General features: G+C 47.2%; 2 protein-coding genes across 5 annotated transcripts in view; one reads left to right on the forward strand and one right to left on the reverse strand.

Annotated features, from left to right (window-relative positions):
- The window catches only part of SSH2 (slingshot protein phosphatase 2), a 132,488-nt gene extending 131,383 nt beyond the window's left edge, over positions 1–1,105 (reverse strand). Inside the window, exon 1 of the mRNA XM_079955397.1 lies at positions 1,035–1,105. Within this exon, the coding sequence (XP_079811523.1) occupies positions 1,035–1,037 (3 nt within the window). The 5' untranslated portion in view covers positions 1,038–1,105. The remainder of the gene's footprint in view (positions 1–1,034) is intronic.
- The window catches only part of EFCAB5 (EF-hand calcium binding domain 5), a 45,066-nt gene that overhangs the window by 1,328 nt on the left and 18,348 nt on the right, over positions 1–25,390 (forward strand). The window contains exons 2-11 of one of the 4 annotated variants that reach the window (XM_079955404.1): positions 3,424–3,712; positions 5,827–6,394; positions 7,505–7,661; positions 8,566–8,629; positions 10,758–10,828; positions 16,422–16,577; positions 21,189–21,288; positions 21,695–22,444; positions 24,769–24,855; positions 24,966–25,058. In XM_079955404.1, coding sequence (XP_079811530.1) covers positions 5,835–6,394; positions 7,505–7,661; positions 8,566–8,629; positions 10,758–10,828; positions 16,422–16,577; positions 21,189–21,288; positions 21,695–22,444; positions 24,769–24,855; positions 24,966–25,058 — 2,038 coding nt within the window. In that variant the 5' untranslated portion in view covers positions 3,424–3,712; positions 5,827–5,834. The remainder of the gene's footprint in view (positions 1–3,423; positions 3,713–5,826; positions 6,395–7,504; positions 7,662–8,565; positions 8,630–10,757; positions 10,829–16,421; positions 16,578–21,188; positions 21,289–21,694; positions 22,445–24,768; positions 24,856–24,965; positions 25,059–25,390) is intronic. The other 3 variants (XM_079955405.1, XM_079955406.1, XM_079955407.1) reach the window with 3 other exon arrangements.

A 25,390-nucleotide genomic window follows, 5' to 3' on the forward strand; every position in this document is an offset into this window, starting at 1 on the left:
GGGTAGCCCTTTCAAGGTTGCTGGATTCCCAGCTACCAACTTCAGTCCCAGCAGCCAGCCACTGACCAATGCTCCAAGGATGAGGATGGGAGGTGAAGCACAGACACCTTTGGAGGGCCAAAGATGTTCTCAGGGCCAGATAAAGAGATTTAGAGGCCCTAAGCACTGAAAAGGTTATGGTACTGTCATATGTAATTTGAAATAAAAGCCAACCTAAGCTGTAAAATAAAACTTCAGTTTTCAAAATGTCACAAACCTTACACATATGCTGAATATAGAAGTATGTCATTCACAACGCATTGCAGAATTTATTTTCTCGCATGATCTGTGTTAATTGGATGCCCCCCTCGTTGAGATGGGGATAAGTAATGAAAAGAAACCAGAAAAATGGGGAAAGAGTGTGTCATGAGATGTTAAGAAATCTAACAAAGTTCTGATTTTCCTCAATTTTCCCCCAATGCTTTTTTAAAAAGATCTACAGTATATCAAATTTGTTCCAAAAACGTTCTCATTTTTTGGTGCCCCTGCCTTACTGGTATCCTAAGCAAGTGCAAGACTATAGTCCTCATGATTCTAACTAAATACATGGTTAAGCTAGGAAGCTGCCTAAAACTGAGTCCATTTAGCACAGAATTGTCTACACTGACTGGCAGCAGCTTCCCAGGGCTTCAGGTCTTTCCCAGCCCTATCTAGAGATTGAACCTGGGACCTTCTGCATGCAAAGCAGGTGTTCCACCACCGAGCTATGATTCTTCTCCCCTGCTTCATTTCTGCACATTAAGGCACAAGAGCAGTAAAAAGGTTTCTGGCATAGAAACCCAGCAAACTTTGAAAGGCATTCTCTATTTAGGCCACTGAACTCAGGCTTGAAGTCACAATCATATTACATATCTAGGGTATTCAGTTGAATAATATAAACAGAATGCTTGACTCCATGCTCTGATTAAATCTGTGACACCAAGTTACTTTCCCTGTGAAAAGTTGTCTGCAAAAGGGTTTTCCTTCTGCTGCTGGACTGCAAACAAAATACTCACCATTCAAGCCTGGCCGGTTACAGTATATACAGTGCATTTCTTGGCCTTGCGTCCAGGGATTCCAAAGATATTAAACACACAAAAATATGGAAAGCCATTAAAATGTCCAAGAAGAACAGCCAAAAGCAGCATGAGAATCAGCAAGTGTGCGCATTTTTCTGGAAAGGGAACACATAGGAGAAAAGTCAACGAAAAGCAGAGAGCAGGGTATGCACAAATGTTAAGAACTGCCAGTCAGTGTAGACAACGCTGAGCCAGACAGGCCAATGGTCTGACTCAGTCAGCTTCCTGTGTACCTATTTAAATCAGGCATTCATTCAAAGCCATGAGGACTGGAATATTTCTTTATTCTTAAGGGAAGGACCGTAGTTCAGCGACAGAGAGCATCTTGCTTTGCATGCCGATGGCGCCAGGTTCAACCCTGGCATCTCCAGGTAGCGCTGGGAATATTCCCGCTGTCTGAAACCACATTCTAGTCCTCCCAGAGCATCCTTTGAAAAATAGCAGATGAAGGAGGCAGCCCCAAAGATTAGGGTGCTGAGGCCTCTCTGCTTAAAACATCATCAGTGGCCCAATCAGGGAAATGCTAGCACCCTGTTTTCACTAATAATAATAATAATAATAATAATAATAATAATAATAATTTATTATACCCCACCCATCTGGCTGGGCTTCCCCAGCCACTCTGGGTGGCTTCCAAAAAAAATTAAAATACTAATACATCAAAGATTAAAAGCTTCCCTAAACAGGGCTGCCTTCAGATGTTCATGTACATTTAAAAGTTCATTACTACCCATATATATATATATATATATATGTATATGTGTATATATATATATATATATATATATATATATACTGGGAATTGTGGTTTATCCCCCCCCCCCAACAGAGCTATAATTCCCAGCACCCTTAACAAACTACAGTTCTCAGGTTTCTTTGGGGAAATTCATGTGTGTTCAGTGTGCTTAAATGTATGATGTGGATGTGACCAAAGGGGAAATGCCTTGCATTCAGGGCCAGATGAGAAGCATCGCCTTGAGGGCAAAAGACAAACACACACACACAGAGGACAATTGCTAGTTCTGAAGGAGAGCCATTTTGTTTGCTGATTTCCTACTGTTTAAGTCCCATCTTTCCAGCACAAACTTAGATGCTCAAAGCAAGGGGTGGGGAAAAGACGCTAAGTAGAAGAGCAGATCATTACCAGCAAAATATTCCATAACCAAGTTTTAATAGCTGGCTAGCCTGAGTCCAGTGGAACTACTAGTCCACTCATGCTGTCATGCACCTTCTGCTGGTTTTCAGACAGGAAATCACACGGATTAATTTTTAATGTATTCACATGTTCTACTTAATGTTTAAAATACGCTCATGTCTTAATTGTCTGGGCTCTGTGCGGACTCTGCTGTCTGCTCAGTCAACAAATGGTTGGGGGGGGGAAGCAGAAGGGTTTCAGCCAATGTTATTTCCTGGAGCGGGGAGTTCCACAGCCTCCATGCTGGTGACAGAGGTGGTCTCTTCTGTTCACCCTTGCCAAAGATACGTTTGGGGTGGAAGAACGTAAGAGCAAAGCCTCCCCTGTCGACATGGCACATGGCATTTCACAGAGGAACACTGGGGAAAGGCCATCGGTCAATTGCAGAGCATCTTATTTGCACGGAGAAGGTCCCAGGTTCAATCCCTGACAGCATCTCCAGGCAGGACCAAGGAGGTCCCATCCCGGAAAACCTGGAGAGCTGCCGCAGGTCATTGTGGACCACAGTAAGCTGGACAGCGCAATGGCTCAGCTTTCTGTAAGAAGCCATGATGGTTCAGGTTTGGGACCATCTTAAATGTATAGATAATAATTGTGCCCTCAGAAAAGGATGGCTGAAATCAGACCATGCCTGCCCTGTCAGTTAATTACAGCACAAGCCTTAAGTGTGCATACTCAGGAGTAAGCCCCACTGAATTCACGCTGCCCGGCTAGCTTTTAATGCGCACCTCTTACTTGTTTGCTGGGCCAAGGAGTTTTATCTCAGTCCCATCGACACAGTTCTAAAGGCTACCTTTTATATCAAAGAGCCCACGAGGGCGTTGTGACCAGGTGGCCCCAGGAACATGCCCTACTCTCTTTATCGTTAGGAGCCCGCCAAAAGCCTTTCCCAGAATTTGACCTGCAACAGACCCATTCTCTGCTTACAGCCTCAGGGGAAAAACAAGCCATCTCCCGCCACTACCACCATCACCGCAGCTCCCTTGCTGCCCTCCAGGCTGTTTGAGGCACTTGCTGTGATCTCCTCTTCCCCCAGGAAGGGTCATGCGGCTGTCACTGCCTCCTCCCAGCGTAAGACTTGGCTGTTAACTCTGATCTCTCGTCTCTCTCATTTTATTCCTAACAACACAGTGATGTCATTGCAGCAAGGCTGAACACGAAGGCGCTCACCCTCCTCCAGCTGCCAGAAAAGGGAGATGACCCACCTCACTCTGTAGCTGGAAGCCCAGCAACCCCCTGGGGACTGTTGCTCGGCAACAGTCAAACACACACAGAAGAGTAAGATTCTGTGAGAGTCCTCTGGATTCCCTGGTAAGTTTCTTGGTGGTTAAAATTAGACGGCTCTCTTCCTTGAATCCCCAGGCAACTCCAGCATAGCTTGGGAGGGGGGCATCTCCCTTTCTGGATGCTGGCTCTGAAGGTAAGGGAAGACATGCGATTTCTGTGCTGCTCTTTGGAAGGGTCGGGCTTTGGAGAGCTTAGTGAAAGAAAAAACGCCAGGATACTAGAGTACCACAAACCACCTTTTGTCACTGACGCTGCCAGCGGTAGGGTTTACGCCTTGCATATTCACCTAGGAGTAGGAAAGATACCTTGGAGAGCTGCTGCCAGTCAGTGTAGACAATGCTAGCTAGCTAGACCAGCAGTCTGGCTTGCTGAAAGGCAGCTCTCTATGTTATTTACACCAGCCCATTATTCAGAGTCATAAGGGCTGGATGCTTGGGGGAAGGGCTCTGTGGCAGGACATCTGCTTTGTGTGCAGAAAGCTCCAGCTTCAAGCTCCAAAGGCATCACCAGGTAAGGCTGGAAAGACTCCTGCCTGTGGCCCTGTTGAGCCGCTGCCTGTCAGTGTTGACCAGGGGAACCACTATAGGAATGGTGGCTTACGAAACAACTGCAGCTCAGTAGATAATACTGAATTTGGTGGGCTGGTGGTCTGGCTCTGTAGACAGCAGCTCCTTCTGTTCCCTTCTCTGTGATTTTAACATCCATCTTGTACCTGGTTCACATCGGGCTGAGAGAGAAGTGCTTATCCCAAGGGAGCCGCAGATGCTGTGGCGAGGGAGAGCAAAGATCAGAGAAGGGAATGGAGAAAGAGATCTGGTTGGCCACTGTGAGAACCGGACGCAGGACAACCCAGCAAGTCTCATCTTATGTTTTCACAGTCATAGTACTGGAGAGCTGGAAGGGTTCCTGAGGTTCTCTGGTCCAACCCAATACAATGCAGGAATCTGCAGCTGTCCCAGACAGGGATCGAACCTGCAGCCTTGGCGTTATCAGCACCACACTCTAACCAACTGAGCTATCCACTGCTGTCTGGTCCAAAGGCTATGAAACTAAGGGACGTTAAAGCTCACCTCACGTCATATGATGAGTGGGAAGGGGTGATGATGACAGCCTATACAGGGGCCACATTACAACCCCTCGATAGCTCCCTTGTCTCTTGGCTTAAGGTGAGAAGGTGGGCACAGCTCTTCTCAACCATTCGATTTGTGGCCCCAGTGTCTACTCTCCCTTATTCATCCATGTTGGCAAGCAGGTATCCAGGTGTTCCGCACAAGAGGTGAGAGCAGAAGGCCGACAACAGGATCGCAGAGAAAATGGGCCTTGTATTTTAAAAATCATTTTCAAAATCCAAAGTATGAGGTAGCAGTTCTGCCTGCAACCAAATCTTAGGGCTGCAGAGCTCTTGTGATTTCATAGTCTCCAAAATGGCCCTCTGCTGGGCATCCAGGAAAAAAACCACAGAATGGGTTCTCAAGAGCGAAACTAGTGTGAAATTGGTGACCTTGATGGATCTTAAGGCCCATCTATAATGGGTGGCTGGAGGGGAATAGTTACATCCACTAGAATCATACCACACATGTTCCTATTTAAATCAGCCCTTAGTTTAGAACCAAGAGGACTGGGTTCTTGCCTCTTTGTTGTTGTTGTTGTTGCTGCTGCTGCTGTTTACTTTTTTATTGTATTTATATACAACCCAAAAACAAGAACAACTATATCAACAAGGTACAATAAAAATATTGTTGAATAGATTATTGGGAAGCCCTTCAGCTACAAGGGAAGGGAAGATATAACAAATACAAAATAAAGAGGAAAGATAGGCCTGATATCATCAATTAGCAGTAGTTATATTTAATCTGAGACTGTCCAGTAAATGTAAGTATTCCGTAACGTTATCTGACTCGATTGAAATTGTAACGTATATTCATTGATATTAATATGAGTTAAAAATGGCCATCATACTATATAAAATTTGGGGGTTTTTTTGTTTTGCAAGGCCTGTAGCCACTTGGTTGTGATACGCTGGAGACATTCTGAAAGGGCTACCCCAATATTTTGGGGGGGAAGAGCCATAGCTCAGGGTTACAGCCCCTGCTTTGCATGCAAAAGGCTCCCATTGCCTCCAGGCAGGGCTGGTAAGGAGCCCTGGCTGAAACCCTGAAGAGCCGTTGCCGTCAGGGTAGACAGTACTGAGGTAGATGGACCCAATGCTATGACTCCATCTAGGTTCCTTCTTTTTCTGATGTGCAGAGTGAAACATGGATATAGAACCAGAGAAGAGCGAGGCGGGTTCGGAGAGAAGCCCCGTCAGCGAGACACCTTTGGAAGAAGCAACAAGCAGCCCAAGCGGGGCAGTTCGGCCGCTGACTCCGCGGACAGATGCTCAGTGGAAGTCCATTTTCTACGAGACCCTGCAGCCAAGGGCTTTGGATCTGCAGCAGGCAAGGGTGGAGAAGCTCCGCAACAGCAAGATGGTGCAAAAAAAGGCCGAGAAGAAAGAGCCTCCAGACAAGCTGTCTCGCGACTGGTTCAACGACGAGAGCATGACCCTGGAGACTCGGGCCTACCTGGTTGATAAGCTCCTCCCCACCTTGGTCCCTGGCGTGGAGAAGCTGCTCAGGGTTGCGGAGAAGAAGAAGGCCCTGGAAAGGAAGGAATCTGAACCCCTTACCTTTGACCCCATTACTTTCCTGGGAGAGTACCTGATGAGGCACAACCCAGCCTATGAGATTTCCGCCATGCCCAATCCCTACGTGCGTGGATTGAAAGCCGTCGCAGACGAGCTGAAAACCAAAGTGCCCGAGACCACGTTGCACAAGTGAGTGTCTCCAGCCTGCAACCTCCCTTTCACAAAGCCTGGTCAGCCATTGCGGATGAGGAACGGTCGAAGCGGGTGAAGGGAGGCGGGTAGGAAGAGTGCGACTTGCAACCCTCCAAGGTGTTTGTCAGCACAGCCACTCTGACTTCCACCAGCACGTCTTGACGTGGAGGCAAAGGCTGAGGAGACATGTTCAGTATGGGGACTCGGGCAGAGACACAGAGGGCGGGTTGTTTTTATCTATACACACTCCAAGAGCCGACTTCTTAAGAGCATGGGAATACAAGTGCGTCCTGCAACAAAATGTTGCAGAATATCCCCATTGCCTTAAGGAGTGCACCTCCTCCTCTGCAATCCCTGTAAAAGGGGCTCTGGCAGGCCATTCTACCACCCCCAATTTTCCTCCCCCCTTTTTTTGTTTTCCAGCTGACCGGCAACATTCCACGCCCCCTACTCAGCCTTTGTTTGGGGCTGGCTGGAGTATGGGGCATACTTCGGGAATCCCACCCAAGCATGCTGATCACTCCCTCTTCTTTCTTAGTGACCTGTTTCATGCCTAGTTCTGTTGGCACTCACCAGCTGTGATCACCATTAGAGGGAAGTGATCAGTCCAATGACTCAATTAGTCCGGTATCCTGCATCCCCACCCCCACCCCCACCATTAGCTGTTGGCACCTGTCTGCCTCAAGAGACAATGGAGTATGCCTTTGGGGGTGAACCGCTGGAGAATCCCAGCGCCTGTTGTGGCTTCAGACTAGTGACTCGCAACTGTTGCCTCCTGTGTTGTTTTTGCTGTGTTAGCAGCACCAAAGTGACCTCTCCAGGGCACAAGTGTGTATGGAGCTCCTGGGCTGCCCAGAGAACAAGGTGTGGTCCAAAGGAAAGGAGAGCGAGACATTTGGCACCAGCTTGGCTGCAGGAGTTGCTGGAAGGAGGCATACAGGGTGCCGTCCAACTGCCTTAGGGACTCCGCTCCTGAGTTGTGCAGTCACAAAGCATTAATTTAATTCAGGGGAGTGGGAGGAAGGCACTGCTCAGCTGTAAGAAATTTCTGGGGTGGGTGGGAGTAAGGCACCCCGGTTCAAGTCCCGTTACCCCTGTGCCCTGCAGGCTGGAACAGATGAAGACTCTGGTCAAAGAAAAACGTAAGCAAAGGGAGCAGGTGGAAAAGATCAAGACTCACGTGAGAGACATGCGGAAGGAGGCTCTGTCCATGCAGTTCAAAGAGTGGACAATGGATCTCACAGGACAGATCCCTGTTCTGCTGGTAACGTTGCCCCCACCCCCCCACAAAAAAAAGAAAGCCAGGGCGACTGGTTGTTTTGAAAGCCACTTTCCTTCTGCCATATCGCTGGCAGTGAACAGGCCTGGTCTGAAGATGGCTGCTGAGGCCCAGCCCCTCTCCCTCTGTTCCATGCCTACTTTTTTCTATAGACTCGCTGAGTCCTTGGTCAGCAACTATTTTTTAAAGAAGGGCTAAATTTCCAGTTCTGAAGGACCCGCTATAGGAAAAGCACTACTTAGGGCTCACCCACACTTCTGCTTGGCGTGTAATTTGATCATATTGTATCCCAATTAATTCCCCCGGGCCTGAGAGCTTTTCTTGTTGTTTCACACCTGTGCCGTTTAGAAATCCTATCTTACCCACTGAAGCTTGATTCAGGGAAATCTCTCCGGATTTTCCATGCATCAGGTAAGATCTGATTCAGTGGATAAGATCGGATTTTCGCAAGGCAGGGTCGTCCCTAGGCAGACCACACATTTGTAAGTAAGGAGTCAGACGGAACCAAAACTGCACAATGCCACACCTATCCCAGTTCCCATTTACCCCCAGGCCTGGCACCCCCAACTCATAGCCCATAGTCAAGAAGTCACCTCCAGACCGGTGCGTGATCCAACTTCTGACAATTCAAATAGCTCAGCTGGTAGACTCTTAATCTCTGGTTCGTGAGTTCGAGCCCCACACTGGGCAAAATATTCCTGCCTTGCAGGGGGCTGGACTAGATGGCCCTCATGATCCCTTCCAACTTGACAATTCTATGCTTCTATGCTTCTGGCTCTGAATGACTCGTAAGGCTGAGGGGTGCTCCTCCCAGCCCAACAGAGCCTGGATTGGGCCAAAAGGAGGCCTCTTTTTGACCAGCCCTTGAAATGGGTTCTTTCACTTGCAGATCCAGAGTGCCTTGAAGTCATTCATGGAGTCTGTCTCTTCAGAACTCAGCGACGATGGGACAGGTAATGCCACATCCACCTTCCCTCTGTTCCACAAGCTCTGATCCAAATAACTCCAGTCAGGGAGGGGTGTCTTTTTAGGAGAAGGCTGAAAGTGGGCAGGCGAGAGGCAAGACCAGGGCCACTGCCAGTCTGCCCGAGGCTGATGTGTAAAAATGGACTTGCGAGGCATGTAACCTGTGGGTCATATGTTGCCTGCCCTTTAGCGAGATGCTTGTTCTTCAGGTAACCAGCTGTTCTTTGCTTCCTGGAGCCATCCATTTAGCAGAGCCCAACGCACTGAGCGAGCATAAAGCTGTTCTTTATGGGGTCATGAAAATAATTTACTGCCCGTGAATGTCTTCAGGAGCCAGCAGTAAATGAAGTCCACTAGGTGTTCTCTGGTTAGTCTTCTCTGACCCTGTGGTGGAAGTCCCCCTGGTGGTCTCTCTCTCTCTCTCTCTCTCTCCTGAAATCCCAGAGAAATGCTCTCTGGACTTGCCCCGTCCTTCACCCCATCTTCTGCCCACCCTAAAACACAGCTTGAAGATCTGGCAACTAGGGATAGAGGAGAGATTTGTTTGGATCAGATTTTGATACAGGCCTACCTAATTTGTGCATTCCACAACAATTCTCAAACAGCAAGAGAGCTATCCTTTGAAATTCACATTGTAACGAGTTTTGTGATGCAGTTCTCCAATCGAATAATGTGTATTAGGGGGGGGGTGTATAAAAAAACAATGTTAGTGAAAATAACATATAAAATGCATTTTATTAGAGGAAACTGCTCTAAGATGCTGACTAGTTTTCTTGAGGACTAAAAAAAAAGATCACAAACTGATGCAAAAATGTGGAGAACTGAATTTAAGATTGAAAAAACGAGAAGCTGAGAGAAACTGAAAATGACAGATACATCCATCCTTATAGACAACCCAGCACTGTGAACATTTACTTGGAAGTCTCTGGGATAAATAGGGGTTATTCCAAAGTCAGAATTGCAGCCTGACTGTACTGTATATAGTAAACTTTGTTTTCCAAATACAGGTGCTGCAGTTGTTGCTGGGATGGCACAGAACATAACCTGGTGCTGCTCTTTGGAAAGCAAGCTATGAAATGTGTTGTTGTTTTTTCCTTCCAAGACTGCTTGCAGTCCTTCCAAGCCTGTTTTCTTACCAAAAGAACACAAATCCATCAGGGCAGGATTATGCCAATTTTCCCCAGCTGCCACCTGTTTTCTAAACAGAAAAAAATGCCACTTCAATATTTTGTGGTTTTATAAATTGTAAACTGGCCTGTGATCTTTAGATGAAGGATAGTTGGCCAATGGAAGTCCCTTTTTCTGGCACGTGTGCTGGACAAACCAAGCCAAGCCAAGGTCAATGTCACGTAGTGGAGAAAGTCACCCACCAACAGTGCCACTGATGCAGTGATCCTTTGATGGGGAACCTCTGGCCTGGAAGCGGAATGTGGCCCTCCAGGCGTCTCGATGTGGCCCTTGGGACTGTCTCCAGGCCATGCCTTTCACTAGCCTCCTTAAGGGCTTTTGCCTGGCCAGAATGCCTTCTTTGATGTTGGAGAGATGGGTGTTTGTGTATGTGTGTGCAGAAACGTCTAACTTTTGTGTGGCCCACTGTAGAGTCCCAGCTGTTGCTCTGTCCACTTTTGCCTCTGGCTTGTCCGCTCTGCGGCCCCTAGAAGGCTGCCCATGAGGAAATGCGCCCCTTGGGCAGAAGTAAGTTCCACTTGCCTGCTATAATTCATCTTCATCCAGGGGCGGGGTCCGTTTGTTTTAGAGGCAGGGCTATGCAAATGACACTGAGGGGGAGGAGCCTCCCACAGTTCCAGGCAGGTGGCCTTCCTTTCACAGAGCTCCCACTTCGCCCCACGTTCCCCAATCCTGTGGTTCAAATCAAATATAGGGTATCGAAAGCCCCGGTGCTGGTGTAATTTTATAATATGTTGGTTTCCATGGGAAGAAACCCAGCCTGTGCAAATGAGCTGTGGCCCATTGACCCACAATGAACTGCACTAGTGTTAAAAGATGCAGATTGAACCCGTGGCAGGAAGAGCTCCCTTTGCCAGAGAGGCACAGGATGCTGCCCAGTTCTTCCACTGCTTAACACCTGCTCTCACATCTCCTTCACCTCCACAGGAATCTACGCCAGGCCTCTGGAATCCGCGGGGTCCCTGGCACTGAAGCTGAACGAAGAGCAGTTCACAGAGGTGAGGAGGAGCAACGTCCCTGAGCAGGGCTTTTCCCCCCTCCTGCTTCTCCCTCTGTGGATAATCAGGTGGAGATAGGAAGTGGGTTAAAGTACCGGTAGATATTCTTTTGAGCCGGGGCCTGGATGGGAGACAGATCAGGAAACATACACACACACACCTTGAGTTTCAAGGGTAACATAGGTGGTGGCTGGAAGAAAGATCCACTCTCCCTGCCACCTGCCAATTTTCCCTGCAAAGGACACCCAGGCAGCCCAACACCACCTTAGTGTTATGAAGCAAATCCAAGGCAGGGGGCCTGATACTCTTCCCTTAGCATATAACTGTGCTGCTAAGAAGCCGTTCATCCTGCAAGGGTGATCCTAGAAATTCAACCTCTTGTGTTTTTAGATTTCCCCATGTCCCAAAATCAGAAAACTGCCACCGCCACCCCCCCAATCCACTGCCTGCAAATGAGGCCACAATGCTAGGGGCCCCAAGATGGTCTGAAGATGGCTATCTTGGAGCCCTTCTGGCTATTGTCCTTCTCACTTCCAGCCAAGTGAGGGAGGGGGCGTACCCATTTGCTCCCTAGCACAAAGCAACTTCTTTTTGTCTTAACAAATTTTTATATTTCTTCCATACCACATATAGTGATTTTCTTATTAAATGGTTCAGGAATCCTCTGTGTACCTTAACGTTTTCTACCATAAATACGCATGCCAACCAAATCTATTATCATAACCCTCCAAGTCTAAAATATCTGTATTTTGTAATGTTATCCATTCCTGAAGCCAGCAAAGATAAGACACCTCATAATATATCCTTAAATCTGGTAGGGAAAATCTGCCTCTATCTTTAGAATCTATTAGTAATTTATGTTTTATTATTGGCTTCTTCCCCTGCTAGATAAATTTTGAAATACCTCTTTGCCATTCCTTGAAGGGCAACTTCTTTTCTTATACTAATGAGTATGACCCATACTTAGGGGCCATTATGACCCTTTCCTAGCAATTCAACGAAGGGATCCTTCATTAGATTTTAACCCTTGCTGGGTCCAGGAATTAGGTATAGGCATCATACAGCCTAAGCCCTCCACAGCCTCACAACAATATATATATATACCGTATTTTTCGCACCATAGGGCGCACCGGACCATAGGGCGCACCCAGTTTTTGGGGGGGAAATCAAGAAAAAAAATCTTCCCCCCCCCCCAGCCCCAAAGAGCAGCGTACAGGCTGCGCACAACCTCTCCCTGCCGGAGGGGTTGCGCACGGCTATGGCACAAGCCAAGGCTATGGCACAAGCCTCCTGCCGGGAGAGGCTGCATGGAGCTAAATAAGCCATAGCCCCGTGCAGCCTCTCCCTGCCTGAGGGGTTGCGTGCGGCTATGTCACAAGCCAAGGCAGTGAGCAGGATGGATCCCGCTCGCTGTTTTGGCTTCCTCTTTAGCCCCGCGCAATCTCTCCCTACCGGGAGAGGCTGCGCAGGGCTAAAGAAGCCATAGCCCTGTTCAGCCTCTCCCTGCCGGAGGGGTTGCACACGGCTATGGCACAAGCCTGCATTTGCTCCATAGGACGCACACACATTTCCCCTCAATATTTGGAGGGGAAAAACTGCGTCCAATAGAGCGAAAAATACGGTATGTATATGGAAGCTCAGCCACCCAAAGGTACACAGTTTGGCATGCAGCTCTCCACCTGTCAGATACTGAATTCTTGGGCCTGAGTTCACCTCCACCAACACACACACAGCAATCAGTTATACATTCCAGGGATCTCCTTTCCACCCCCAGCAGATTCCCAGCCCTCCCCATCCTGCCTCCTCCTCCATGCTCTGCAACAGCCACCAGGAAGAAACAAGGATTCCAAAGCAAAGGCTTCCTTCCAGGGCGAATCAGCAGGGGAAACGTTGAGAGACAAAGTCTAGCAATGTAGTGAGAGTTCTGATGAATTCAGATTTTCCACTAGTGGCACTCGGGGGACCATCTTCTATGGGCACCCTCATTATCACACAATTAGCATTGTTCCTAGCGCATCTGTTATTGCTCTTGAAATTCTATTAGCCGATTCATGCAGGAGGCTTGGTATATCCCTGAGGGCGCTGCAGGCCTCTTGATGGCAATCAGTCTGCAGATATAGATATAGATATAGCTATAAAATCTCTCTCTGTCTCTCTCTCTCTCTCTGTGTGTGTGTGTGTGTGTGTGTGTGTGTGTATGTTTGCCTGCCAAGTTCTCAGTGTTTGATCAGAAATGAATCGTATTGTGGAGTCACACTGAAAGAACTATGAGTGCAAGACTGTGGACTAGAACCATGAGCAGCCTTAGCAGTGCCAGTTGGCATGCTTCCTTACTAAAGCTGAGGATGGAGCATAAGGCAGCTGGAAGGAGACTCAGAGCAAGTGGCAACATGTCATTACTCACCTCCCTGCTTTTGAAAGCCATCCTTTTAAGCATTCAGCAGAGAAACTTTTTTTTTAAAAGTAATTTGTCAAATCTTGTTTTAAGCTCACAATGAGATATTTAACCTCAGAGTGACTGCAGCTAATTTGGAGAAGGATCAGCAACAACAGGCATGCAAAGAACCCCTTTTCTGTCACCACAATCCATCAGGCGTCAGTCTCTGCAGTTCACATTTGAATTCTGGATTCCTTCCTGTTCAACCGTAGGATAGAGCTTTGGTGGGGAACCTTTTTCAGCCTGAGGGCCACATTGCCTTATAGGCAATCTCCTGGGGGCCATATGCCAGAGGCCAAAAGTGGATGGGCAACACAGAAGCGACACTCAACTTTTTACTGTAGGCTACATTCCAGCCACAAACAAATACAGAGGTTTGAATCATAGAATCCTAGAGTTGGAAGAGACCACAAGGGCCATCGAGTCCAACCCCCTGCCAAGCAGGAAACACCATCAGAGCACTCCTGACATATGGTTGTCAAGCCTCTGCTTAAAGACCTCCAAAGAAGGAGACTCCACCACACTCCTTGGCAGCAAATTCCACTGTCAAACAGCTCTTACTGTCAGGAAGTTCTTCCTAATGTTTAGGTGGAATCTTCTTTCCTGTAGTTTGGAACCACTGCTCCGTGTCCGCTTCTCTGGAGCAGCAGAAAACAACCTTTCTCCCTCCTCTATGTGACATCCTTTTATATATTTGAACATGGCTATCATATCACCCCTTAACCTCCTCTTCTTGTGCACACATGCCTCTCCTCGTCTGTTCAGGCAAGCAAGCAAGCAAGCTGCCTCATCACAGCTCAAGGTGCTTGAGGAAGGTGCTGAGGAGGGGGGTGATGGGTGTGGCCTGAAGAAAGGGGTGTGGCCCCAAAGGAGGCGTGGCCTGGGGGAAGTTCCAAAGACCAGAAAAGGAGGTACAGTGGGCCCCTGAGCTGGAATGATGTAAAGACTGAAGGCCACACTCCAGACACAGTCAGATGACTTTTCCAGAGAACAAAGGAAGCATTGGAGATAGATGGATCAAGGCTGATTCCACACGGTCAACTAACAATTCAGTTCGGAACAAAAACCTGGAATGAACTTTTCAACTGGCCCATCACAATATCTTAGCATTACCCCAAGACTGCACAATGCCGCTAACAATTCAGGCAAAAACCATGAAAGTGCCCAAGATGAATCTGGAATCAACCAAAATGAAAGAAACAACAAGGTCATAGTTTGTGATGCTGCGTGGCATCCAGTGCCAGTTGTACTCAGAGTAGGCCCATTGGTACATGATTACATCCGTGAGTCTAAGGAGAACTTAGTTACCCAAGTCTTCTTCCCCACATGTCATGCACACACTGCCCCATCCAGCCACAACAGCAGCAGGCTTTAAAATACAAATAAAAATGCCATCATAATTCAGCTCAAAGACGGGAGATTGCGGTTCCTGCCGACAGCCTTTATTATTTACACTGTGCAGACCACATTTCTTGAACAGCCTTCTTATTTTTTTACCCATTAAAATCTCACGGGGCAATAAATCTGAAGTGTTAAAAGTGTCTCTGAGACCTCAGCTTCAAATAAATCACGGCTCAATAGTCTTCTTCCCAAAATCAGGAGGATTGAGGCAAATGAAGGTGGTCTCCAGAATTTCATCCTTTCCTCTTCTTTTCCTTCCTTCCTTTTTCTTTTCTTCTTGTTGATCTTCTTTCTTTGGTAAAAATAATAATGATGATGATTCCAATCAACTCTGAAACCACTTGCTGCCAGATTTCTTTTTGGAAGAGGATTGTGCAGAATGCTACCTCGGGGATCATCTATAAATTTGTTTTACAATATTTCATTTCTCTGGCCTGCTGTGAGGCTGATGTTCTCCATTTCAGTGCTGGCTGCAGCGAAGGGGAAACCCCCCCCCCCATGTTCTATGTGGCACAGAAATGCAGAATATGAAGGGAGGGGAAGGTTATGCTACTTTTGGCTTTCACATCTTTAGAGAACAAGTGAGTTGTATGATTGTAATGATCACATTAAGAGAATCTCTGTGTTGTAGTGGTTAAAGAGGAACTGGGAGACCAGAGTTTGAATCCATCACAAGGCCTGTCAGTCGTCTCAGACTAACCTACCTTGCTGTGGTGGTTAAATGAGGAAGAGGAGCTCTTTGGAGGAAAAAGCAGGACAGAAATGCAATAAATAAATGTATTTTTGTTATGTTTCTGAATTGCTAGTCACATAAAAATCTGATAAGTAACTTAACACAAAGAGAAAATATAGCAGGGAACATTAAGCACAAGGGCCCAATCCAGCTCTTGGGGTGGATGAACGGCTCTGCAATGGCCAGCTTCAATTTGCTACTCAAGCCACTCCTAAGCAGGAGGGGGGGGGGAAAGATCTGTTTTGTGCTTGGTGCAAGTTGTGGCCTCAATTCTGAGGAAGCAAAAATGCTTCCGAAGGCAAAAAAATAGGTGGCAGTTGTGTGGAAATCATTCCCAGTGCTTGCTTGTCATTTCTCCTAAATTGCAGATCCATCTCTTGCTGTAAAGTTCTGATGTTTTAGTGATGAGGTGTATTTATGTAGCATCATTGCTTAGTTGCTTCTGCAGGGACTCTGCCATCTCCACTGTTTGGTTTCTACATTTACAAATGAGAGCTGTGGGGAGAAGTTTTTACCCCTGGAGCTCCACCTGGCTCTGTTTGGACGTCTTTTCTGGGCGAAGCTTTAGGAGCAGCTGTTCTCTCTGAGCCCCGTCTACCTCACAGGGTGGTTGTGAGGATAAAACAGAGAGTGCTTTCAGCTATATAGATCACTCTGAGTTCCTTGGAGGAAGGATAGGATACAAATAGGAGGAAGGATGATCCAGATTCATCATTAAGGGCGAGTGACCTCATTGTTAAGGTTCATATGATCATTGCCGTTAAGACAAAGCAGGGTGAATCATGAGCCCTAACAGCCTAAATGAGTCTACTCATGTTTAGGCAAATGCAATTAGAAGCCCATGCAGACCTTCTCCTACATTTCTCCAATGTCCTATTCAATACTACTACTACTTATATTGTTCATACCCCACCGATCTGACTGGGATGCCCCAGCCACTTTGGGCAGCTTCCATGCTGAGTGATGGCAAAAGAGAATAAAATGTGTGTTTTCTCCCCTTCTTTCCCCCCTCGCCGCTCCAGTATCTCCATTCTTACATCAAGAATTTCAACAGCGACATGTTCCAGCAATTGCTGCAACACCTCCTACAGTGTGCCAACGATGCACGTAACATAATCAGACACGACATCTGGCGGCAGATGTTCCTCCAACTGTTCTTCAACTGCGACCATGGAAAGGTAGCTCCGCTGACTCTCGCCTGGGCAGCCCAGGGCTTCCACACAAAGTGCTTGCACCCTGAGGAGGTCACTTGGGTGCTGCTAACTCAGAAGTTTCACTCCATTCTCTCTTGAGACAGATGAGAGACAGAAATGCATACCCTAACCCTAACCCTAAATGCAGAAATGCACTTTTGACTGATGCACATTTTGCAAAGCAATTTCCCCTAATACAATGCAATTGTGTATGTTATTTTCACTCATATTAATATTAATACATTTCTGTAATAGATGCATTTTTTTGTATGCAGTGGATAAGTGCATTGCAAAATTTGGATACATGCGGATTATGAAGGCTGGTGGAGTTTCACTTCTCATATTGTTTTTAAAAAGTTGTTTTTATTATTATTTATTAAATTTGTATACCGCCCTTCATCCATAGATCTCAGCGCAGTGTGAATTTGAGTCGAGTTTCTCCCCAGACCCTAGCGGAGAGACTGCAGGATGTGTGCAGGATTACATCTCTGCCATCGTTATTCCTAGTTAGGACTTCCCAAGCACAGCTCTGAGTAGTAGCAGTTTCTGGTCTATTGGAATAGATCAGTGGTGGGGAACTTGCGGCCCATGGGACCTAATCAGAGCCTGTGCGGTCCTGCAAGGCCCACCTTGCCCAGCATTCTTTGTGACTAGCAGGGCTCAGTTGGCAGTCCACAATCCATGGGTGGCTCTTTGTTTCTCTCTCTTGCTCAGCTTAAAAGGCAAGCAACTGACAGGATGGTGATGGTGGGTCAACTGGCCCCAGGGCCACTGGATGCTGAGCCCTCCATTAGGATAGTGACAGGCCTCTCAGGGAAACATGGAAGTTCAGGACAGGCATAAACTCAAGCTGTCAGGAAAGGGCTGTCAGGAAATTGAAATGACCCCCTCCACCTTCTGCAAGGCCTGGCTCCAAAACCTTTGTGGTTGGCTTCTGGTGGGAAGGGGGGTAATAGCAGGGATGCGAAACATTTTCACAGCCCTACCAACAAGCACCCACAATGCTAGCAGATATTTGAGAGCATCGCAAGCAGGCAAGTGGGCTTGGATCATTTCCAAAAACAGAGTGTAAATTTAATGCATTTCCTTAGGCTTTGACCTGGTTTCCTTCCCGGTGCTGTAATCAGTTCCTGCTGTACCTAGACCTCAAGGGAAAGCAGAAAATGCAAAGGAAATCCATAGAAAAGACCTCTGCGGTTGCTGAATTATCTGTTTCTCCATTCTCTCGCCCAGCTGAGCATGCATGTTGTTCCCATTTCCTAATTTTCACTGGCTTGGGGGCAAGCCTCCCTTTCCCAGCACCGAGTGGGGTCCTCCACCTCGGTCTTGATTTTGGTCTATATGCATCCCTATTCCTGAGGCTCTAAACCTGGATCATTTTGAGATGACACTGGGGAGACAGCATTAAATGACTGGTCCAGACTGGTTTAGGACCATAGATGGCTATACCAAAACCTAGACCTAGGAGGTGGGGATGGGCCATAGCTGAGAAGGTCGAGCATCTCCCTTGCATGTCAAAGGTCCCAGGTAGGACTTGGTGAGAGCTTCAGCTAGTCACCGTGGACAGTCCTGAGCTGCACAGACCAAAGGTCTGACTCAGTATAAGGCAGCTTCCTATATTCTCCAAAGTTAATTTATTGGAGTCTAGGTTTTGAGTGCAGAAGGTGCTGCTCTGTGGCCAGTTTATTAGTCTTTTATTCTAGGGCTGGCCAGTCCAAAGGCTCCATGCTGCCTGCCAATCACAGAAGGCAATGCTGCCCACACTCTTTATTCCATGTTGTATCTAAAAAAGAACTCTGAAGCCTGAGGACATGCACTCAGTCCTAGCTGGCTTCCTAGGCTACATCCCAGCAGTGGTGGACCTGGGGGGTCTCAAATTTCAGAGGCACTCTGTACAACGCCAAAATTTTCCACCCTTCCACCTCTCACTTTCTATTCTACATCATAGTTGTGGCACCTACTGCAGCACCCTCACGGATCTCCTCCCAGTGCAACTGAACCAGTCGCACTCCTCTAAATCCGCTTCTGGTCTCAGCTTCCCAGTTCAAACCTTTGAGCCTCTGGCAAGCAAGTCAGTTGCCTTGAGTCCCACTGACCCATTGCCAGGATCACAATCTGCCAATCAAGTTTTCTCTAGGGATGGATGAAACAAACAGAAACTCTAATTCTTCCTGTCTTAAATTGAGTTCTCCCCATTTCAACATCAGTTTGGTTTTGGTTTTGTTTTGTTTTGTTTTTGGTGTTTTTTTTTTTGTTTGTTTGTTTTTTGAATTCTGCATTAAAATTTATTTGCATTTCACCCAACAGGTGCCTTTTCGCCTATCGCTATGCATTTTGTACATTGTTCTCACTCTAACGTTTTCACGTGAACGTTTTTCCTTTGGTGGGGAATATGCATTGTTTGGCTAGAGAAGTGCAGTGTTGCATTCAGAGAAGGCTGGATTTCAAAGGATGCTTGCATTCCAGTTTGTGAAGCAGTTCAGGAAGTCTGAAGAAATTTCTACTCCCCACCCCAGTCCCTTCTTCTGACACCTCAGGTCACACCCATAGCAGGCAGCTGGCTGGTTTCGATGGGAGCTGTAGTCCAAAGCGTTTGGAGGGCACCAGGTTGGCAAAGGCTGGACTAAAGCAAGGAAGACAGCTGCCTCTCATCAGTCCTGCCCCTTCCCCAGGTGCTGCTGCCACTTCTAGGAGCTTGGCTACCGTCCAGCCATCTTGGGCCTCTTGCCAGCTCTCAATGGCCAACTCCAACCATTTGTTCCCCTTCGTCAGTACAAGGGGAAAGCGACACAAAAGCAAATTGCTCGGCAGCTGCCAGCCTCACAGCCATCCAGCTCACAGATTTTAACTTGCAGTTGTTTGCCAAAAAGAGCCAGCGTGGTGTAGTGGTTAGAGTGTGGGACTAGGACCTGGGAGACTAGAGTTCAAATCTCCCCACTCAGCCATGAAGCTCACCTTGGGCCAGTCATGGCCTCTCAGCCTCACATACCTCAGAGGGTTGTTGTGGGGATTAAATGTGGAGGAGAGCCATGTATGCCACCTTGAGCTCCTCAGAGAAAAGTGTGGGGAGAAAGAGAAAGAAAGAAGGAAAGAAAGAAAGAAAGAATCTGTTTCATTTTTGGTTTTTCAGATTTGCACCTGGTGAACCACCACGCTGTGCTATAATGGGAAAGAGACTGCAGAACTGGAACCGTGAAATAGCAACACGCATTAGCTCATTATAAGCCGAAAAGCCACGTTCCTTTGGGGCTGCTTTCCTTTCCTTTAACCATGTGTTTCCCCTCCATTTTCTGCCCCTGTTTCCTCTAGAGTTTTCCTGCCTTTGTCATCTCTTTACCCTCTCCCTGGGAGAGAAGGACTCCCTTGTGCTGCTCCTTGCCACAAGGCAGTGAGGCCTGCTGATTATTTTCCTGTCCGAGATAAGAGACAGGCTGCTTCCAGGGGGTGCCTGGAATCTGTTTAAGATAAGAACTACATGCCCAGAGCGTATTCAGAGCCTGAGCCACAGAGCGTGGAAGCAGCGCCTTGGAGAGCAAAAAGTGGCTCAGATTCACAGTGCATTGGCTATCAACTGTTATCAGCCATGACTAAGGTCCTAAGTGGACTAGGACCAAAGTGTCTGAGTGACCTGGGGCCAGTCACCATCTCTCTCAGCCTAACCTACCTCACAGGGTTGCTGTGAGGATAATGTGCAGAGGGGGAGAACTGCATATGCCATCATGAGCTCATCAGAAGAAAGGTGGAGCATAAATATCATAAGTGAATAAACCTCCATGCTCAGAAGCAGACTATCTCAAGGCACTAGATGGGGGGGGGGGAGAGAAAGCTGGACCCTTCAGGACCTGTTTGTGAGCTCATTAGGAAACCAGATGCTCAATTTGATGGTTCTTTGGTCTGATCAAGGGTGAATTCTTACTGATACCACCATCATAAGTTGATACTAAAAATACCACTTCAGATCACAGCAACACAAAGAACTGTAAACTACTAGCAAGCCTGGGGGAGTCCAGGTTATGTGAGGGCTGCTGTATGCAGTGTGGGGAGGTATTTTAATTTAACCTTTTCCTCCCGTGCCACGGTCCTGACAAAAATTGCACTCTTCTGCATCTTCCACTGAATGGTGTTTTTTTGTTTTTGTTGTTGTTTTTAAACTGGTGTGAAGTAACACTCTTAAGATCAGGTCTAGTTTAGCCTTTATTTGTAGATTTCATCTTGCTTAGCATTTTCTGGAGATGCTGTAAGCCCCTTTGATTTGAGCAAACATTTAGTGACTTGAGATGTGGGAATTACTTTAGCAGCAGCAGCATTTAAAATAGGGTTTCAAATATATATTTCAAATGTTTTAAGTTGGGTGTTCTGTTTCCATAAGATTCTTACCTGCCCTTGAACCCCTGTGTAGTTCAGAGCTTGCGTTCCAACTTCAGTGATCTACTTTTCCACCACCCTCTCTGTAAAATGGAGGATTTCCCCTCATTTGGGAACAACTCTGATTTCACAGGCCATCCAATTTGGTTTTTGTAGAACTGTACATGAACAACCTAGAACTCAGTAGGAACTGGCAAGGCTTCAAGGTATGTCTGTGCTCCTCTTTCCTAGGTGGGGCTCTTGGACAGACAGAGGATATTATCTTTACTGGAGGTCTTCTTCTACAACTGCTCCCCACAGCACAAGAAGGGATTCCTTGACCCCAAGAAATGTAAGGCTGCTGTTAATTAAAGGGCAAAGACCTGGTTATAGAGGAAAGTTTTTGCCTGGTGTCTGAAGATATAAAATGATGGCACCAGGCAAGCCTCCTTGGGGAGAGCATTCCACAAGCAGGGGGCTACCACAGAAAAGGCCCCTTCTTATATTTTCACCCTCCAGACCTCTCATGGAGGGGGCACACAAAGAAGGACCTCATATGACAATTGCAGGGTCTGGGTTGGTTCATCATATCTATGTTTTATACATATTTTAATGGTCTAGTATGTTTATGTTTATAAGTGAAAGTTGCTTGGAGACCTTGGTAACTAGCAATTATTATTATTAATAATAATCCTCCATTTCCGCACCCTGCTTCCAGTTTCAGGGTATATCAACAGCACCACCCTTTCTTATCCTAGGGCCAATTATAGAACTGGACGATATAGAGGTAGCTGAGTTTTGGGGGAATATGGAAGATGAGCAAATTTCGGAGAGGTCTAGCCTCAACATCCCATCGGGTGAACTTGGATTATCTGAGGAATCCATTGCCCTCAAGCTGCTCTTGAAAGACATCCTGTCTGACATGGAGATGACTGCACCTGAAGAGGCCCCTGAGGGGTCTGCAGCTGCTGAACAAGAGAAAGCCGGGCTGGAGCAAGAGGCCAGCCACGCAGGAGAGGAGGGTGAAGTCGTTCTAGCAGCAGCCCTCCAGGATCAGGCAGAAATGCCAGCTGTGGAGCCAGGATCTGGCGAAGCAGCAGTTCAGGAGGAACAAGATCCAGCGGCCTCAGCAGCTGCAGAGTCAGCCGCCCAAGAAACTGTTGTACCCACTGGCAAAGACGTGGTGCCTGTAACCACCCGGGTATCAGAACCAGTGCTACCTGTGGAAGCCCTGGAGGCTGACAGGAATCCACAGCCCAGAAGTTCTGCTCCTGCTTCCCTCTTTAACATGCAATCTGGGCTACAGCAGACACAGAATGAAGAACTGGGCCCTGGCCAAGAGGCTGGCTTAGAGGGTCAAGGTGCTGCTGCAGAGCAAAGCAGTGCAGAAACAGCGGCAGCTCAGGAGGAGCTGGGAAAGCAGCCAGAGCCAGGCAGCCGGGGGCAGCTGCACAGGAGCAGCGAAGGTGTGCCAGGTCCAAGCAAACGGCCAGGACAGAAGCTTTCAGGTACAGTGTGTTCTGCTGTGAAGCAGTGTTGGGTTTATGTGCTGGTCTCCCATGGGTTGATGAACGCCTTGCACTTCAGTAGCAATTAAACCAAGGGCTGCAGAGCATGAGGGCATCAGAAATGACAGGCAGTCTCATTCAGTCCAACCCAGGAACGCGCTTTACAGCAGGTCAGACTGCTTGTGTTTAGCAGGGATGGGAGAACTTAACCACGAGCCTGGGTCAAACAATATGCTAAGCCAAACCTTATCAGAGAAGACCATACTGGGAAGTCTGCTTATACCATATCTACTGTATGGAGCTCAAACATCTGTGCACTGCACACCCACAGGCAAAGGCTTTGTTGTGCTCCTGCTGCTGGCTAATAAATGGATACATTCTGGGTTGTTTTGGGATCAGCTGAGGTTGCTTCAGATGCCAAGAACATTTGAGGTGACGGTTTCTGATAATGACCACCTTTCATGAGCTTTTGCATTTGTGTGGAAACAGACTGGGGAGGCAGGAAAGACACACAGGGCTCATCCACACTGACCTCTGCTCTGCTTTCTAGTCACAGGTCTGGGCTTTCTAGGTCCACATCTGAGCATATATATATTTTTGTCCCAGAGCTTTCCCTGTGAAAACATGTGTTTTACCACTGAAATGGAGCAAACGGCAATCAAGGGGAAACCTGATTGCCATTTGCTGCGATTTGTGGGTTTTCCTGGGCGAAGTGCCAGGACACACACAAACGAAAAGCTCCGCTGCGACCCAGACCTGTGCCTAGCAATGTGGCACAAAAGGAAGTGTGGATGAGTCCTTAAAGAAACAAAACACTACTCGGTCCCTTACCTCCCCACAACCATCACTCAGCTCAGAGCTTCATTTTGGCCTGTTCTCAGAGCTGGTTTATGCATGCTTAACTCAAGGCGTGGCTCATCAATTGGATTTGTTCAACCAGAATGTTTTGTTCAACAAGAGTGCCCACAGGTAGTTAATGAAAAAAATAAATAACATGCACATATCCATGCTCTTTGAGTCACAACAATTCAAGACTTCTCTGATTTAGATCTCCAAGCTACATGGTCCAGATCACCACTACGTATTAGAAAAGGCAGACATTCACATGATCCCAAGGGCTAAAAGCCCAAGTAAAAAGGAATGTTTTTGTCTGACACCTAAGAATAGGTAAATACAGTGTTGCGTGAGCCTCCCTGAGGAGAGTGTTCTACAATCAGGAGCCACCAGGGAGAAGTGCCTCAGCTGATTATTGCAGGGTCTGGCTTGGTTCATTTGGGAAGAGGTGGTTTTGGAGCTATTTGGAATCCTGAGCCCCATAAAGCTTTATAGTTCAAAACCAGCACTTCAGTTTAAGCCCAGAAACTAACTGGTATTCAGTGCAGTTATGCTGGAATTGGTATTGTGTGTTCAGAGTATCCTGCCCCATATAAATGCTTAAAACAAATGCATATATAAAAATTAAGCGTTTCATCACACGCCAGGGCAGATCACATCATCTTTAAGGCTCCTGTTTGCTCCAAAATATTATAAGTGAAAAAGAAACATGGAATCACTAGCTAGGGGCCAAGTGTTGAGTAATGATTAAACAAGGACCATGAAGGAGGCAGACTGCCATCTCTGATAGCAGGGATCACTTTATGATCATTTCCTTCAACATTTCCAGTTCAGTGATCATGGCTCATGCTACTCATTCAAGGAAGAGCCGCTGCTGCTGGGCTCACCTGAGGGCTTCTCCACCCTTTCTAGAGTGTTAACACTGCTGGCCATGAAGGCCCTTCCCTGCTGCTCCTAAACAGGCCTGCCCCATCAACACAGAAGGCTTGCTATGCCACCCTGATGGGGTAAACAAGGCAGGCTGCACTGGATCCGGGTAGGGGGCAAAGGTGTGGAGAGTCCCAGGACATGAGGAAAGCTGGAGCTGGGAGCTCAGAGATGCTTATACTTTCAAATGGGGGGTGGAGACAGGAGGATATGAAAGGGACACGTTTGCTACAAGCTGAGCCAAACGCTCATTTTAAACGCTAAAGAGAGAAGTAATTAAGATGCTACAGATCTGGCTGCATCTTCTTAGCTCAGAAAGAAATCACGGCAGTGAGGTGCAAATGTAAACCACAGTTTACATGAGCTTAACATCTGTCCAGAGCAATGCACAAAAGTGCCAGCATTGAAACACACACACACACATCCTTGCCGCAATTCAGAACTGTCCTGCAATCTCAAGTAGCTTTATCATGCGACTAGCTCTGGCTAGCTTCTGCTTTTGGGGCTTGATCTTGGTCCTCCATCCTTGCCTATTCACAAACATTGTTTTCTTCCTCTCTTAGTTTCAGATTTGCTCTCAATGCCCAGTGGGCTAGACAGCGAGACATGTGAAAAGGCACCTCAGAAGATATATGGAAAGATATGGTCAGGTGATTGCACCCATCAGCATTCTTCAACATTCTGTTTCTATAGTCTGCATGTAGCTGTCGAAGCTCGGCCTCTTTAACAGCCTGTTTTGTGTTGCCTCCCCTTCCTGCAGGTGACCTTCAGACTGCTGACCTGTCCTTCGTGTACACCGACTATGGCAAGGAAATCAGGGAGGACTGGAACAACGAAAGCACCAGGTTTCCAGGTGTGATGTTTTATTAGAGCACCATAAAGTAATCTGGTTCAGGCTACACAGGAGTTCGTTCACAGGAATGCCCCTACTGTAGTCCATTTCTGTGACAAAAAGGACTTTGCTTGTGAGTAGGGATGGGGGTGAAATCTGATTCAGTTCACATTTAAAGGCAAACCTACCATGCTTGCACTTTCTGAAACAATGCACAAACCAAAACACAGCCAACCTTAAGAATTCACACTTCTCCAAATTTTGCGGTGCTGTTCTCCAGCCAAGTAAGTTGTACATAAATGCACATAACTAGTGGAAAGTGGTGAATTTCAGAATGGGAGCTGTGAGCAGCA

This window comes from Podarcis cretensis, assembly GCF_951804945.1.
Source record: "Podarcis cretensis genome assembly, chromosome: 15".
Taxonomy (NCBI): Eukaryota; Metazoa; Chordata; class Lepidosauria; order Squamata; family Lacertidae; genus Podarcis; species Podarcis cretensis.